This window comes from Branchiostoma floridae, chromosome 17 (genome assembly GCF_000003815.2).
Source record: "Branchiostoma floridae strain S238N-H82 chromosome 17, Bfl_VNyyK, whole genome shotgun sequence".
In the NCBI taxonomy this organism is placed as follows: Eukaryota; Metazoa; Chordata; class Leptocardii; order Amphioxiformes; family Branchiostomatidae; genus Branchiostoma; species Branchiostoma floridae.
This window is the reverse complement of record NC_049995.1, coordinates 16,317,183-16,334,035: the sequence shown is the minus strand read 5'-3', so window position 1 is coordinate 16,334,035 and position 16,853 is coordinate 16,317,183. Positions and strand designations below refer to the sequence as shown.

At 41.0% G+C, this 16,853-nt stretch overlaps 3 protein-coding genes across 3 annotated transcripts in view; 1 reads left to right on the top strand and 2 right to left on the bottom strand.

Annotated features, from left to right (window-relative positions):
* Window positions 1-3,529, top strand: part of LOC118404390 (coiled-coil domain-containing protein 60-like) — a 33,751-nt gene extending 30,222 nt beyond the window's left edge. The window contains exons 16-19 of the mRNA XM_035803460.1: window positions 405-563; window positions 987-1,077; window positions 1,606-1,716; window positions 2,230-3,529. Coding sequence (XP_035659353.1) covers window positions 405-563; window positions 987-1,077; window positions 1,606-1,716; window positions 2,230-2,337 — 469 coding nt within the window. The 3' untranslated portion in view covers window positions 2,338-3,529. The remainder of the gene's footprint in view (window positions 1-404; window positions 564-986; window positions 1,078-1,605; window positions 1,717-2,229) is intronic.
* Window positions 3,530-4,168: 639 nt separating this feature from the next.
* Window positions 4,169-7,207, bottom strand: LOC118404546 (cellular retinoic acid-binding protein 2-like). Its single transcript, XM_035803697.1, has 4 exons — window positions 6,972-7,207; window positions 6,309-6,475; window positions 5,767-5,871; window positions 4,169-4,283 (listed from the first exon to the last, which is right to left on the bottom strand). Exons 1-4 carry the CDS (start codon window positions 7,042-7,044, stop codon window positions 4,230-4,232), a joined length of 399 nt encoding a protein of 132 aa, XP_035659590.1. The 5' UTR covers window positions 7,045-7,207; the 3' UTR covers window positions 4,169-4,229.
* Window positions 7,208-7,804: 597 nt separating this feature from the next.
* On the bottom strand, window positions 7,805-11,232 carry LOC118404544 (sodium/calcium exchanger regulatory protein 1-like). The gene is made up of 4 exons (XM_035803695.1): window positions 11,145-11,232; window positions 9,964-10,130; window positions 9,096-9,200; window positions 7,805-8,580 (listed from the first exon to the last, which is right to left on the bottom strand). The coding sequence occupies exons 1-4, from the start codon at window positions 11,215-11,217 to the stop codon at window positions 8,527-8,529; spliced, it is 399 nt and encodes a 132-aa protein (XP_035659588.1). The 5' UTR covers window positions 11,218-11,232; the 3' UTR covers window positions 7,805-8,526.
* Window positions 11,233-16,853: the final 5,621 nt, after the last annotated feature.

The following is a 16,853-nucleotide window of genomic DNA, read 5'->3' as shown; positions in this document are numbered from 1 at the left end:
ATTGAACTTTACTAGCCAGTCATGGCTTCAGTTTGGAGGTGCTGTCAACTTTGGGGTGGATTGGGTATCTAACATTGCTTGGTAGAAAGGCCACTGTCAGATTTGACTTAACATCCTTGCACAGTGGAAAGGTACAGATAAAATTGGCAGAATTGGAATTGATTCTTTTCTTCCCTTCTTCAAGAAAAGAAAACAGAAGTGTCATACCAATTGGTTTGCATCTTGGGCACCACTTATAGGTTTAATGTCTCTGTAAGATGTCTGACTGGTATGCACATCATCATCATCATCAGAAATCAGGAAAAGGAAGCAAACATTATGAAACCAAGTTCTGTACTTTGCAGCTCTTAACTCATAACAACAGACATGATGAAAGCTGATTTTTTGCTGTTTCCTTCCTTCAGGAAAAGAAAACAGAAGTGTGAGACCAAGTTCCGCACCCTGGGCCACCCCACCAGTTTCTTCCGAGCGGTGGACAAGATGAAGACAGCTGTTCAGGAGGAGGAGAGAAGAGAGCAGGAAGAGTACGAAACTCTGCGGAAACAGAAGGTCCACGCTCCCTGGTGGGTTTGTTTGTTTGTTTGTTTGTTTTGTTTTGAGAGAAAGGAGTAGGAAGGGTACAAAACCCTTTGCAGACAGAATTTTCATGCGGTCTGGTTGGTTTGTTTGTTTGGTACATGTACTAACTTGACACCTTATCAAGAACGATGAGTGTTCTTTTAAAACAGCCAAAAGTAAAATACATGTTCCTACAACATTATTTTTCTCAGCTATTGGGTACCTTCCTCAAGGCAGTACTAACTGAAGCTACTTTTGATGTTGTAAAAATAAGTTAAGTATTTACTAATATTCCTAATGAAACTGTTGGATGTGCAAGACTTCAGTTCTGAGCTTTTTTATGAAGTATCGTCATCATGATTGTACATTTCTACCCCAGCCTATATACCTGTGTTCCACCATGCATAACTGCATACTTTTCTGCACAGGTATAAGGACCTACAAGAGAACCTGCCACCAAACATCAGGGACGACAGATTCTGCCTCAACATCCTGGAGAAAATCTCCAGATACGGCATTGTAAGTACAAATGACTGAATACTAAATTACTTTTATTTTACTCCTTTTTTGGTTGTAACATAAGTGAAAAGCCAGGAGCTATGAAATCAGAGTGTACAGTCGTATATTCTTCTGTCAACTTTCATTGCTTGAAATAGTGAATACTGTCTCCAGAAAGGAAGGCATTGAGGCCTGTAGAATAGTCTTCACTCTTGCACTTCTCATGTGATGTACTTCTCATTCTCCAAGTAACTGTACAATCTGGTCTTAAACTTGGTTAAGTTTTAGCTCAAATCACAAGCTGTGGTAGCTTTGAGTCCAGCCTTGCTCTCTTTGGTTTGCTCTCAAAGGTTGCTACCCGTGAACAAGGCTGGACTCCTGGCTGCGCTTAAGCTGTTGGGACCTTGAGTTTGAAACTGATCTCTTGTTGTGCTTCCAACTTGAAGTGTTAAGAAAGACTCTAGCGGGATTCTTTCAAGACCTACCAGCTGGATCATGTCTCCCCTTCTTCTTGAAATAAGATACTTAACCCAGCATTCCCCTGCCCAGGTGCAGCTAGACGGCATCAGCAGACGGTACAGCCCTCACCAGTTCCTGAAGGTTCTCTCCACTCTCCGGCCCTGGGAGCTGTGTGCACCTGACATCAGCTCTGCTATAGAGGTACATGTACACCCCTCCATGTTGTTATAATTAACCCTCACCTGACATCAGCTCTGCTATAGAGGTACATGTACACCCCTCCATGTTGTTATAATTAACCTCACCTGACATCAGCTCTGCTATAGAGGTACATGTACACCCCTCCATGTTGTTATAATTAACCCGCACCTGACATCTGCTCTGCTATAGAGGTTTGTTTGTTTGTATTGCAAAGGTGGTAAACCAAACTAAGCCACACCAGGTTTGTACATGAAGAGTACACAAGCTGCATATCCAAACAGAATTAATTAATCCACTTACACCGGGAAGGACCCCTCTTTTCGATAAGTGTGGTGTGTTACAGTATATGTCATGAAGCTTTGGATGGATCCTTAAGATACTTTGAAGTTGAGTTGGAGTCTAGAAACAAAGGTCAAGTTTGACATTGGGTCCCCTTGTGGCTTTACAAGTATTGCTGCAGAACCTCCAGTTTTGATATAAATTTGTGTATTCACAAAACCTATTTCTTCACAGTTTGTTCGAGAGAAGATTATTGAGATGCCCACAGAGGATTACGAAGAGTGGCTTGAGACCAGACTGCAGACCAGGGCCAAAAGTGCTCCCCCTGGAGGAAAACGGTAGTACTGCAGGACATTTTCCAGCCACGGTGACATCATTGGAAAATTTGCCAAGCCACAAAAATACTAAGAGAGTCCAGCCCAGCAGTGAATGGAGGATAGAATTTCCATTTTCTTACTTTTCTATGCAGTTAGTTAAGTTAAAAATCCTTTCTTCATCTTTCAGTGTATAGGGGCAGTGCCCATCTCCGTTTCTAAAGCTCTTGGGCCGCACAGACCACTATAGTAGGGATTAGTACACTGTGTGATGAGAAATTATTACTCTATAGAGTCTATAGGAAGTTCATGTTGTGAAGTTTAACGTTACATCAAGGAAAACCATAATAAGAAGCACAATGTGACCACTAACTTATGTGGAATGCAGTAATGCTATGTACTGTGAACTGAAGGCACAATCTGACCACTGACTTATACTGAATGCAGTAACACTGTGGACTAAATATGTAGTGATAGAACATTAGCAAACACCTTTATACAAAAACAAACATCTTAAGTTTATGTATGCTGCTAAAGGAAAGACAGTTAAGAAACAGTCATTTCTCAAGGAACTATTTGAATGGCTGAAAGTGATATTTATAGATTACCGAGCAACTTATGGTTTTTGTTGTTTTCTAAAAAAATGCAGTTTTTTAATAATTATTTTTATTGGTGCCAGTGCCACCATAAAGGGCTACCTCTTTGCAGGTCACTATGCAAACTACATGTAACGCTAGTTCACCTTTATCCGCGGGGTAGCCTATATACGATGTCTTTAAAAACAGCGTATTCAAAGATATCAAGTCAACGGACGGTGGTTTCAAATTGTGGTGTTTTGATAATGTCGTGATTAGAAACCACTATCCGTCGACTTGATAGCCATGAATACTATGTTTCTAACAACAACGGATATAGGTTACCCCGCGGATAAAGGTGAACTAGTGTTAAAGGACTATGTAAAGAAATGTGGGAAATGGATTTCGTATAAAAGATTATGCATATTTTGATTGTTACTCTATTAAAATTCAGTTTTGTCCATCAATTAGTAAGTAGATATAATACAACTTGTCTTTGGAAGGGTTTCCAATGTTTGTATGTTGTCTCCAATATTGTAGATATTACTGTCGCTGCAGGAAATGTTGTCATTTTGTACATATTTGAATCTTCATGCTGCAAAGAGTTTTTATTGTACTTGTGAAAATAAATACATTTGTATTGTATTGAAAATTATATGCAGCAATGTAAAAAGGTAATACATTGGTTTAAGTAACAGTTTAAAAAATAAGTGTTTCAAGGGCTGTTAATTTGGATCAACATGAAAAATGTAAATTGTGTTTTGTGATACATAATGCTTCTTTGACATTGATTGTCAGCCATGTGTATTGTGTGCATGCATGTGTGTGTGAGAGAGACTATCTCCCTGTGTGTGTTTGTGAGCGTGTGTGTGTGTATGTGTGAGTGAGTGAGTGTGTGTGTGTGTGTGTGCACCCTTGTGTGCTTGTGTAATATATTAAGTGCCAGGAAATAATATATGTCCTGATTATGGAACTAACGTTATGTTACTACGACACGGGACCGTTTCAAAACTAGAACATCAGTAATTTGTGACCAGAAAAGTTCTGTATTTCACTCACAGGGCTAGTTCTCTTCTGCTCTTGTTCTTGACATTGAGGTTTGCCCTGATTACTTCAAAAAATATGACGAATTTATTAGTTCAGTCTCTGCTCACTTTGATAAAACATGGCTTATATGAGCAGTTAGATAAGAAACTCAAACTGCAACCACTCGGTTTATTACTTTATTTCGAAAAGGACAAAAATCAACAGACGGAATCAAATTGCATTGCATTGCTGGGACAAGCTGACAGTGTTTACACTCGTTGCCCTGGTGACGGGTAGCTACGGTAACAAGTTTCCATGGTTACTCCTTGGTGAAGATCCTGGTGCAGGTGGTCCCATCTGGGGCCTTCATCACCTAGGCAACGACAGGATGGAAATAATCAAATTGATTGAAAATACAATGCTTGCTGCAGTACCATTAGAAAACGCCAGGTAAACAGTTTTCCAACTTGGCCTTCCTTTCCACAACTGCTACACACCTACCAAATATCACAAAGTTTCATCCATAATTTCTTGAGTTATATGCTGTTGACCTACATAAAGAGCCATCACCCTATAGGATAACCGAAAACAATACCCTTCTTGGCGAAGGAAAATATCATTATTCATTTACTAACGTTAGATCTATCGCTATCAGTAATGTATCATTGTACTTAGTATAGGCTTAATGACATCCCCTGAGGTGTATGTAGTGTTATAAGGCATGATTGTTTCCCATACATACCCCCAATAACCACCGAAGAATCCACCAAATGAGCAAAGCAAACTTAATTTAGGGCTTAAGACCTTATCCCTTCGGTGTCTACGGTGCAGACATGTCATAAGGATATACTTGGTTCCTATACAACCACGAGCACCGAATAAACCACCTAGTGAGCAAAGCAAATAATTGGGGTTTTGAAGTAGGTATAGAAACAGACCATGCGTTATGATAATCTCCAAGCAAATCCTTTGGTGCCATAATATAGTATCAAAGCTTGCCAAGGAGTATACATGTAGGTAGCTAAAGGTAATCAGACGCGATCCGGTAGCATACACACTGCTAGGCCGGCTTCACTCCTCTGCCAGCTTTTGATACTATCTTATGCTATAGTTGTATTGTAGTTTGTGTAGATACTGGCTGCTCGGCTGAAGAACTGCCAAAGGCTATGGAGGATAGGGAAGGATGGAGGAAGAGAGTCATGGCCATCCGTGCAACCAGCACGCCCGGATGATGATGAAGAGGATCTGCTTGGAGATTAGCCCGATGACACCGTAAATACCAAAGCGAAACGGGTCATTGATGTTATCATTTTTTTACATGGAATTTACCACTTCGTCAGATTTTTTACATCAGAAGCAGAGGGAAATAAGCCTTTTCACAGGGGTCAGAACGCATGTGCGGCGACAGAGACAAGACAAGCGATATCAGGAATTCTAGGTAATATGTCAAAAGGTAAGACCCCGAAATTGAAAACCAAAACAGATATGCAAATCAAAACAAGGATTGTTTAAAATTTCTGGGCCTTACCCTTTGACATAGTACCTAGAATTCCTGTCGACGCACACTGTGCGTTCTGACCTCTGTAAAAGGGCCTATAAGCCTTCTCACACTAGTTACCACGCACGCGCGGGTGAACGAAACTCTGGGTAATATGTCAAAGTTGAAGGCACACAGAAAATCAACATTCCGCCATTTTACAGGCGCCATTACGTTCCGGATATTGTTACACAAATCGAAACAATGGTAGAGACGAGACTGTTGACGTCTGAGGGCCACAACTTTGACATATCACTCAGAGTTCCTTTCACCCGCGCATGCGTGGTAACGAGTGTGAGAAGGCTTATTACGAACTGACCAGATACAGTCTACCGTCGGAGCGGATCTCCCGTTCGTTGACCAGTTTCCCCACCGGTGAGTCGATGTCAAAATGTAACTTTTCCCCGTCCCAGGTCGGCATGATCTGTTGATGTGTACATGTGACATAAAATCAATCATAAATGTCAGCAAATTCCGCAAATATGTTCTAAACTGATCACTAGAATTTTCTTAGCTTTGGTGCAGAGATTCTACAATACAGGTGTCATAACAAACACTAATAAAGACGTAACGTTATAAAGTTTAAGTTTAATTTGCAAATTCATGCCCAGAGGCTAATTGCAAGTACATGGTGGAAACGTGGGAGATAAACATAAGAGACTACACGAATAATAGTGTTGATCATTTCTAAACGGGTTGGGTTTGACTTCTTTTTTGGAAGCAGAGGAAGGCGAAAAGTCCCACTTTTTCTACAGTACATAACTTTATTTTTTCCATAACATACATATTACATAATTCTGTGTATTTTAAAATCAGTTTTCACATGAATCCTCGATCGTTTAAGATTAAGAAAGCGTTGACCTTGACTTTGCCCATCGGCAGGTCGTCCTCGAACTCCTCCCCTATCTTGAACTTGACCTCCGTAGTCTTGATAGAAACGGTCTTGATCTTGAAGTTGTTTAAATCCTGTTGGATTTCTAAACGAGGGTTGGTGTTCTTTGCGATCTTGCGTATGGCAAAGTTTACACCTGTAACGTTATGTATTTCAAACAATCGTTAGTTGATTGATTGAATGAATGGATGAATGAATGAATGAATGAATGAATGAACGAACGAATGGGTAAATATAAATAACTGGATGGATGAGTGAGTGAGTGAGTGAGTGAGTGAGTGAGTGAGTGAGTGAGTGAGTGAGTGAGTGAGTGAGTGCATGTAGGAACAAATGAAGGACGGAAAGACGGGAGGAAGGATGGATGAAGGAATCATGGATGGGGAGAGATGAGATTGGTGGATGAAAGGAAGGAAAGAAGGGAGGAGGTAGGGAGGGAAGGAAGGAAGGGACGAAAGAAAGGAGGGAGGAAGGAAGGGGGGAGAAAGGATGGTTGAGTGGAAGGAAAGAATGCAAGGAACGAAGGAATGGTTCATCTTAGCTGTGTAGCCTTAAGGGACGTTAGTTAGCAACCATATGTGGATTACCCTTATTGAGAGGTTTGCCGTCTTATAGCACATAACTCATTTCCTTACCTAGAGCCTCCAGACACGCCTCAAAGTTCTCCGACTCGACATGCTTCCAGTTTCCGGTGAAGTCTACGGCCATCTTGGTTGTTGACCTTGAAGCAAGGTCGTCTTGTGGTTAGGGTTGTTGGATTAGAATCTAAATGTCCTTTTTCGAACACATAGCAGACCCTGACGTTGTACCCTTGAGAAAGGTACTTTACACCTGTTTCCTTACTCGACTCAGGCAAAAATGAGCATACGTTATACCTTAAAGCTTCGGTTAGGGAAATCATTTTGAAGAGACTTAAAGTGAGTGAGACACGCCTTGGCACTTTTAAACAGTATGGATTCATTCCAGTGTGAAACAGAAAAGGAGGTAACAATATCTACCGTTTCATAAATTCATTTAAAGGTAAAATCGCGCCATTACCATACCTTGTGTTTGGCAATTATGTTGCGAGTCAGTGTAGGACGAGTTGGTTGTACGTGTTTAACTGTCTCGCGGATAGGAATGTTGTTTCTATTTAAAACCTTACTTCTCTATTTGAATATCAACAAAAACGCAAAGAATAAGCTAGTATCAAATTGCATCCAAACGCGTGCCAGTCATTCTAGTACTTCCTGTCGTCCGATTCTTACGTCACAATAGACAGCTTTACGTGTCATAAAGGATGACGTCATTCGAGGGGTTTAGGACTTTTCGTGCAGAATTCGAAGAAAGGTATCAGTCTTTGTTGCTGTTTCTGTTTCTTTGTCTTCCATAACCGCTAAGTTTCTGCCTTGTGTCAAGACATACACATACACACACACAAACAATACCTCCATTTCATGGAGGTAATCATCAGAAGAACGCAGGTGTATAAGATTGAAGTGGATTTTATTTGCCGTCATGAACTGCACAAATCCAGCGCTATCTGCAAGAGTATCGTAAGTAAAGCTGCCACACTTTCATACCGCTAACCACCCATGCTGTTCCCTGTGTTAGTAGTTGCCATGGTTTCTAACTGTCTATGAGTCTAGTTTGCTAGTTGTTTTTTATTGAGTTTAATCTTACTTTGGCTACTCTCCAAGAAGAGGTTAGGTCCAGGCCTGTCTTTGACGTCTTCAGTAAAGCATTTTTTCATAGTTAGTTTCCCTGGTGAACAACAACAAAAAATACAAAATAGAAAACCTGATATAAAAGTGACTTTTAAAGAAGTTGGAGCTGGAGTCCAACGTCTGCTTGGAGAGTAACCGTGGTTGCGATCTTGGTTACTACGTGATGGTCTGTATGGGGTCCCGACAACTCTTTACCAAAAATTCAGAAGAACCTTCTACGTATTGCGCTAAAATGAAGGGAGGAAGTTACGTGTAGTTTGATCACCTAGCTACCAATTGCGTGAAGAAGACGATTTGGATTTCCCTACGAATTACGAGAAACCGAAATAGGCTGCCTACACCTTACGAAAAAAAGACATGTCCACATTACTAGTTGCTATGGTTACTGCAGTTACAAAATGTTTCCAGTTGCTACATGTTGCTATCTAGCAAGTTTACGTCCGCTGTCCTTGTGACGGGTTGCCATGGTAACAGGTCCCCATGGTTACTCTTTGGCGAAGATCCTGGTGCAGGTGGTCCCGTCTCCTGCCTTCATCACCTAGGCAACAGTGAAAAAACAACAGTTTTATAGTCTGTTGAAACCACAAGCGTTCTTGTAGAATCACCCCAGATAACAATGTCTCAGAACACTGATATTCTCAGCATCATTGTCTAATTACGCATTGTATAATAGCTAGAATATGACGTTGAAAGTACATATCAGATATACATTGTACAATCGCAATTCCCTCTTGCAGCAGAATGACAGACAAAATGTCGGGAATGATTCTAGAATTTTTTATCAGTCAGATCGAAAATTTCCTGTCCCTTGCCAGCGCTACCACTCACGTTGGCTGCGGTTGCGTGATTTGAACAAGCGCTCAATGAATTCAATAATAAACAATCCTTTCGTGTTTTGATGTATTTCAGTTATATGTCTAGCATGGTATTTCCGTTCAAAGTCAATGGTAACAGAAATCCAAGTTAGAACGAAGAAAAGTCACAAAAGTACTTAAGTCCGGTGAGATACCCTCTTAAATAATAGATTCAGAGTCAAAGACAAAGTCAGCTGACCTGGTACAACCTTCCGTCAGACCGGATTTCTCGTTCGATCACCAGCTTCTGCTTCGGCCCCTCGATGTCGAAATGTAGCTTGCCGTCCACTAGACTAGGCACAACCTGTTATAACATAAAATATGAAACTAAAATCTTGTTGCCATGCAGCTTGCCTTCCACTATTACGTCGGCACGACCTGTTATAGCATATAAGCAGAGGTTGATGGGGAAAATCGTGACCTTTTTCTTATATGCCGTTTTTTTATGTCAGCTAACAAAAGAATACGGCATGTAAGAAAAAAGTCACGATGTCGCCCATCAACTTCTGCTTGGACAGTAATAATTTGTAACGTAAAATCGTGTGAGAAGTTTATGAAGGTTAGTGTTAGCCCCAGGTGAACGATATTTAACCCTATTCAGACGGGGGGGGGGGGGCTTTTGAGGCCTACGCCAACTTTGATGTCCTATAACGCCAGAACGGCTTACGCTGGAGCCACCAAATTTCGTTAGTTTTCCTAAAATATTGTTGGCAACAATTTTACGAAGTTTAACAAATTTTCCTTTCTTTGTTGTTGCTATGGCAACTGTTTGTTGACAGGCAGTTTTGCCAAAAATCGCTAATTTCGGTTCTAACAATGTATTTTTCACGTTTATGTGCTATGTTACTGCTATTTTGTTACATAAATAAAAGCTTATGTTATTTAGCAAATCTTTCATGATTATATATGCATAAATTATGCTAATTTGATGATGTCATCAGATATAGGGTTAAAGAAAAAGACATTTCAATCTCTACAACTGCAAGGTGAACCCTTCCGACTAGGCCATTGGCCTGGTCACTAAGAGCAGTGCTTAACTTGATTATCTAAAAGAAAAAGGCAATGACCTTGACTTTGCCGACTTGCATCTCGTCCTCGAACGCCTCCCCGACCTTGAAGCTGACCTCCTTGGTCTTGGCGCCGATGGTCTTGACCTTGAAGCTGTCGCCATCTTGTTGGATCTCCAACTTCGGGGTGATACCATTCGCGATCTTTCTCATGGCAAAGTTAATACCTGTATTTGGCACACATAGGAAGTACACACAGGTCAAGTACACACATAGCAAGTACACACAGGTCAAGTACACACAGGTCAAGTACACACAGGTCAAGTTTCATTTGTTTAGCATGAATCTGTAGGGATTTCTCCCTCTCATGAGTTTCATTCTATTTGATTTATTTGGCTGTATAAAGAGAAATACAGCCAGGGCTACTCAACTAGCCGGAGGCTCTTATAAGTAGTTACTATTTGAGGAATGTAAAGCTAGGGTGAGACGGGAAATAGGAGCTGCATAGTACCAGTTAAATACAATAATAATAATACTCTTTATTGCAAATTCATGCCCGAAGGCTAATTGCATACAAAGAAGGGAAATGATATTCATAGATAAATCAAAAGGGAATAATAATAACGTCTAAACTAAATCTATTTCTACTTAAGCTATTTGATGGGTTTGACTTCTTTTCCGTAAGCAGTGGAAGATGAATTGTCCAACATTTTCTTATATATATGGGGGTTGGACGACTTAAGCAAGAAGATTGATTTTTGTTGGTCGGTAAGGTGATAAAAGCTTGGGATCGTGAACTGGGATATATTGCCTAAGGGTCTGCATGCTCTTTTCCGTAAGGCGTAGGCAGCCTATTTTCATTTCCCGTAATTCGTAGGGAAAACCATCTTATCTACGTAATTCGTAGTGAGGCGACCAAATTTAGCGTAATTGCCTTCCTTGATCTAGCGTAATGCATAGGGGATTCTTCTGAATTCAGCGTAAATCGTTGTCGGGACCCCCCATGCAGACCCTCAGTATTGATACTGGATATTATTGTAGTTTGATTGTGTTCTCATTCGAAGCATGAATGATTTTTTCGCCAATATTTCCCTTCAGATATGTATCAAGAATTGTCCAGCCAGTTACAAGAACTGTTAACAAGTTGTGGACTTTAACCTTTGACCTCGCATGCGCACCTGAAACCGTGAGCCATTTTATTGAGAGACTCCGTGATGTGTAAGAAGTATCTTGTTACTCACCCATGGCCTTCAGATAGTCGTCGAAGTTCTCCGACTCGACATGCTTCCAGTTTCCGGTGAAGTTCACAGCCATCTTGCAATTGGTTGTTGTCCTGAAACGGAAATGACGTCACGTTATGACATAAAAACGGAAAGGAACATCTTGTGATGTTTCAAGTTGAGTTTGAGAAATGTCGCATGTGCTGAATCTATATAACTATATTTTTATTCTATCAAAATACATTAAAAGGAGCTAAATATGGGATGATTCTTAAAGTAAGTATTTGGTTATTGTGATTCGCCGAGGCGAGTTGACACGATGCTCTTGTCAATAAGAATCAAATTGCAGCACATCCTGTCAATAGGAATACTGTTCTTCACCATTGACAGTGTGTTCCTGTCAATAGTCATGGCGATTGTGATTTTCAAAAAAATCTCTTGAGGTCCATGACCGACTGGGCAACTAAACATTTGCATAAGACTCCTACAATATTGACTGACTGTTTGCATTGTATAGGTTTTAAGTAGGGCCTAGAATGATTGTATGGATAGACCTGTTAATATATTATTTATCAGTTTGGCTGTTCAGCGCACACAGCCAGGGCTGTCCAAATACCCTGTGGCTATTACAAAGGGCTAGCCCTGTTGACAGAGACAAGGACAACAGATTTTTACCATGGAATTTTACAAAGGATAATAATGACTAACAATATATAAATTGTATAGAATAGCGAATATATCGTGCTTACAATGGCATCCACGACAATAGTAATAGATCTATGTAATGTTAGTATTTTGCATTCGGTCACCTTAATTAACCTGTAATTGCCATTTTCTATTGAAAAGACGTAATCATTCGGAAAGAGATTGGGGAAAGATTGTCATGACTGACAGACTTACTTTGGAGAATGTGGAAGAACCAGTTTTCAGTAATTGTTGTGTCGACGATTTGGGGCTAAAGCACTATAGATAATCTGGTGCATTACGATTGAATAGTGGGGAATTCTTGAGGATTTTCTAGTTGAAAACGCCTCAATCTTTACAGAAAAAAAGGTTCCTACATAAATAACCTAAACTAACATAACTTAAGTCTTATTGAAACACAGACTGTGTTTGAGCGATCTCTAGTCCACTACCCTCACCCCGTATACACAGTTAAGATACAAGATCATACTAGTCTTCAGACGTATATTTTTCAAGGCGATGAATTTAATAGATGTGACCGCCGGAATTGTGTTTAATACACCTTTCTCACGCGGCGCCGCGGCGGCCATGATAGATCGAAGACGAGGTCAATGAGGCAAACAGACAAAACTTATTTCTAAAATCAGGTCCCATTTAGTTTTCCCCGAAACCATACAAACTTTCATGATATAAGATAGAATAATAAAAATCATAATTAGTGTTATGCACCGAAAAATGTAGCAATTTAAAGTAGTGTAGACTGGTCCCATAGTCCCTTAAGAGATGCAAAATAAAAACATAATAATGCAAATATTTGACGGACTTCACTTATTGGTCGCTTCCCTAATTGGCAGGATATCATTAGTTGAACTGCTAATTATGATGGACAGCCTTTTGTTTGCCTCATTGAACTCGTTTTAGATCTATCATGGCCGCCGCGTGAGAAAGGTGTATAGTGGCCGTTACACCCAGAAGCGACAGTGTCCTACCTTGACTTGAGTGCGTCCTGACTCCAGTATGGTTTGTATCAGACTACTAGTGTATACTATAGCTAACTCTAGAACTCCAGTCCTGACTCCAGTATGGTTTGTATCAGACAACAAGTGTATACTATAGCTAACTCTAGAACTGACGGGTGTGACAACGCTGTCACCTGATAGACACAAATACCAGGGCAACCAAGGTCAAGGAGGTTATTCTATAGCCCTATAAGAAACCCATAAATATAACCTCCTTAGTGCAACTAATTGACTTACTTGACTTAATATAGCATGGAAATTGGAAGAACGACCAATAACAATCTTGATTGAAGCGTGCCAGTCAGAAATTTGGCATTTTTATGTCTTTATTTCGCAGGTCTACCTTTTTACAAAGGTGGGCGTGGCCACGCGTCTACTCTGAATCACACGGTGGGCTATTCCATTCAGTGGAGGGGGATGGTTACAAGTTACAGTATGATTTCATATTAATTTCCAATTCTTTCTAACGAACACAGCTAAATCTTAGGCAAGCAGAATAGCTAGTTTGTAGTAAACGACACAATAGTTATTTTTTCGCCGTTGTAAAACTCTAGACAAATTAGGATTGCTTTATTAACAAATGCTGTGGACGCGAAAGGTCAATGGCCTTTCGGTTAAGACCAGAAAGCGTTTCAGGTTAATGACCTCGCGGTCAGAACTTGCTTCTAGACGCCATACATGTTCATATTATTATTATTATTATATGTCGCCATGACAACGTGACTGGGGTTAAGCAATCATAAATGACCTTTCGGACAAACGATCCGACCTAACACGGTGATCTTACGAGTGACAAAATTATGTGTAATATGAAAATTGCCTTCATTTCTCAACGTAAGCAGACTGCAGCTGGTTCGCTGTTCGTCTGCCGTTCTACTTCTCTGGGAAAATATCTTAGACATCCAAATTTTCTCACAACTACCACACACCTTTCTGTAAGGCCAGTATCAAGTTACATGGCATGTGCTTACTTACACTTACAAGCGCATTTCTTTTTGATTCAACAATGTTTAGAATTATGTACAATCTTCAATCTCAATTTGAGACCCGATCGCTGTAAACCAGATGTTAGGAAACCCGTGTCCATTTGTAGGTGAGCAAAGGAAATTTTGGCTGACATGCTTAAAGTCCACAGTGCCACATACAAATCACAGGAAAGGTGCTCTCTCCCTCTCTTTCTTTCAATACCAACACAGGGAGAAAGAAAGAGACGCACAGAGAGACTCACGCAGACACGCACACAAGCAGACACAAACATACGCGCGGACACATACACTTACGTTACACGCATACGCGGATACATAACATAGGTTATAACACAAAATTAAACACGCGTATATGCACACACACACACACACACACCGTAACACACACACACACACACACACACACACACACACTCACACTTACACACGAACTGATCCTTACATGTATTACAATCGTCCTATAAAACGGCAGAAAACTCTAGAATCTTACCTTGATTGTGTAGTTCCCGTATATGCCGAGTAGCTCACAGTTGGTGTCTGCTTCACAGTACTGTGGGTAGCGGCTGGCGGCCTGTATTTATACCTTGCCCACCTTTTGAAACTCAACCACGCATTAACAAATACTGGTAATTATCGAATTACATAATTAGGCGTGGCAGCCAGCCGACTCATCGTAACAGTAGACAGACAAAACATGACGTCAAACCCAAGGGTCAATGACCTTACGAGCATGACCCTAATGACGACGACCTTAAGGGCAGCGGACAAACAACAGTAGCAAGGTAAGGGGGAGTTATGGGGGCGTTGCTTTAGCTTAACCGCCCTTCGGTGTAACACACCAGCGCCTGTATCTGTATCTATATAGCCAGTATAACCGCCCTTCGGCGTAACACACCAGCTTCTGTATCTGTATCTATATAGCCGGTATAACCGCCCTTCGGTGTAACACACCAGCTTCTGTATCTGCATTTGTATAGCCGGTATAACCACCCTTCTGCGTAACACACGTCCAGCTTCTGTATCTGTATCTATATAGCCGGTATAACCGCCCTTCGGTGTAACACACCAGCTTCTGTATCTGCATTTGTATAGCCGGTATAACCACCCTTCTGCGTAACACACGTCCAGCTTCTGTATCTGTATCTATATAGCCGATATAACCGCCCTTCGGTGTAACATACCAGCTTCTGTATCTGTATCTGTATAGCCATAAATATGACCACCCTTCGGCGTAACACACCAGCTTCTGTATCTGTATGTATATAGCCGGTATAACCGCCCTTCGGTGTAACACACCAGCTTCTGTATCTGTATCTGTATCTAATATATAGCTGGTATAACCGCCCTTCGGTGTAACACACCAGCTTCTGTATCTGTATCTATATAGCCGGTATAACCGCCCTTCGGTGTAACATGCTGTATCTGTATCTATATAGCCGGTATATAAGGCCTTCTGTGCTGTACAGCCGGTATACGTATTTATAACCACCCTTCGGTGTAACACATATACCAGCTTCGGTGTAACCATATATCCTCCTTGGTGCAACACACCAGCTTCTGTATCTGTATCTATATGTATGTAACTAGCCTGGTTACCAAACCCCAGCCCGATCTCAAGTATCTATCGTGCAGGGGTCTGGCAGGATGACATAGGAACTCTTCTCAATTTTGCCCCTTATAGTGGGCAAAAAAACTCCACCAATAGAACAGTAGCAGAATCAGCAGGAGGTAATTACACCCTACCATGATTGGTTAAAGACCCCCAACTGTATTTCTTTAATTTTAATCCATAACAGTGACCACTAAGTACCTTATTCGCTACTGTGATAGCCTGCTGACCAACTGTGGTGTGTTGTAGCTGGCTACCTGTGGTGTGAGTGGTCATCAATCCTAGGTTCTCCTCCCTCTGATCAAGAGCCTTCGAGAACCTTTCTACAGCCATCCTGCCAGACCCCAACACGAAAGATATTTGAGGCTAGTATGTAACTGCCATTCTTGCGTTTTTCTAGCTATCTGATAAGGATGTTCCCACAATACTTGTTGGCAACGAGCTCCACGTATTATACCGGAGATCAATGGAAAAACATTTAAGAATTTATTACTTGAACAAATCAATTCTGGTTTCATAACTAAGGCATTTCTATTTCGTGTTCCTTTGTGAGGAGGTATTTGATACTTAATAGTAGTCGGTCATGCTAGTAGTCATGCTTACTAGTCATGCGGAGATTCCGAGCGAGCTCGCCGGAGTGAGTGAGTGAGAGTCGTCGGTACGAGGGGCATTCAATAAGTAATAACTCTGACTCATTTCCCATAGCAGGAGATTAATGAAACTTGGCACAGTTATTAGTCTTTCTCTTCATAGGAACCACCCAGAGTTGTGCATTTCTTCCATCGTTTGATGCAGCTCTGGACACCGTTTTTGTAGGACACCCCAGGTTGGTCCTCCAACAGATGCCTCATCAATGGCAGAAGAGGAACGACCAGCTCTGGGAACTGTTTCCATAGACTTCCGGCTATGTTTGAATTCAGGACGCCAGCGTTTTACAAGGTCATATGATGGGGCATCATCACCATAAGTTTCTTTCATTTCATCAAAAGTCTCCTTTGGTGTGAGTCCTTTCAAATACAAAAACCGGATCACTGCGCGACACTCGGCTGGCTCTTTTTCACACCTGGTCCATTTCACACCTAACTCAGTTCAAACACCAGTAAATCAGAAACCACAATTAGTTCAGAGCTGGCTTTTTTGCAACATAAACTATAGAGATATGAATCGTTACACATGCCAAATTTCATTTAGATCAGACAACTGGAAGTGGGTCAGAGTTATTACTTATTGAACGCCCCTCGCACATCTATACCAGTGGTTTCTTTTTTAATGTTTCTTTTTTTTCAGACTCTTGTGGTGCCTAATGGCACACAGGGCAGCAATATATTCTGAGACCTTTGACCTATTATTTCCTGTCAGTGTCCACGGCGAGCTTATGGAAAGAAATCGTGAAAACACACGAACAGACACACAGACACACGCACACAAAGCA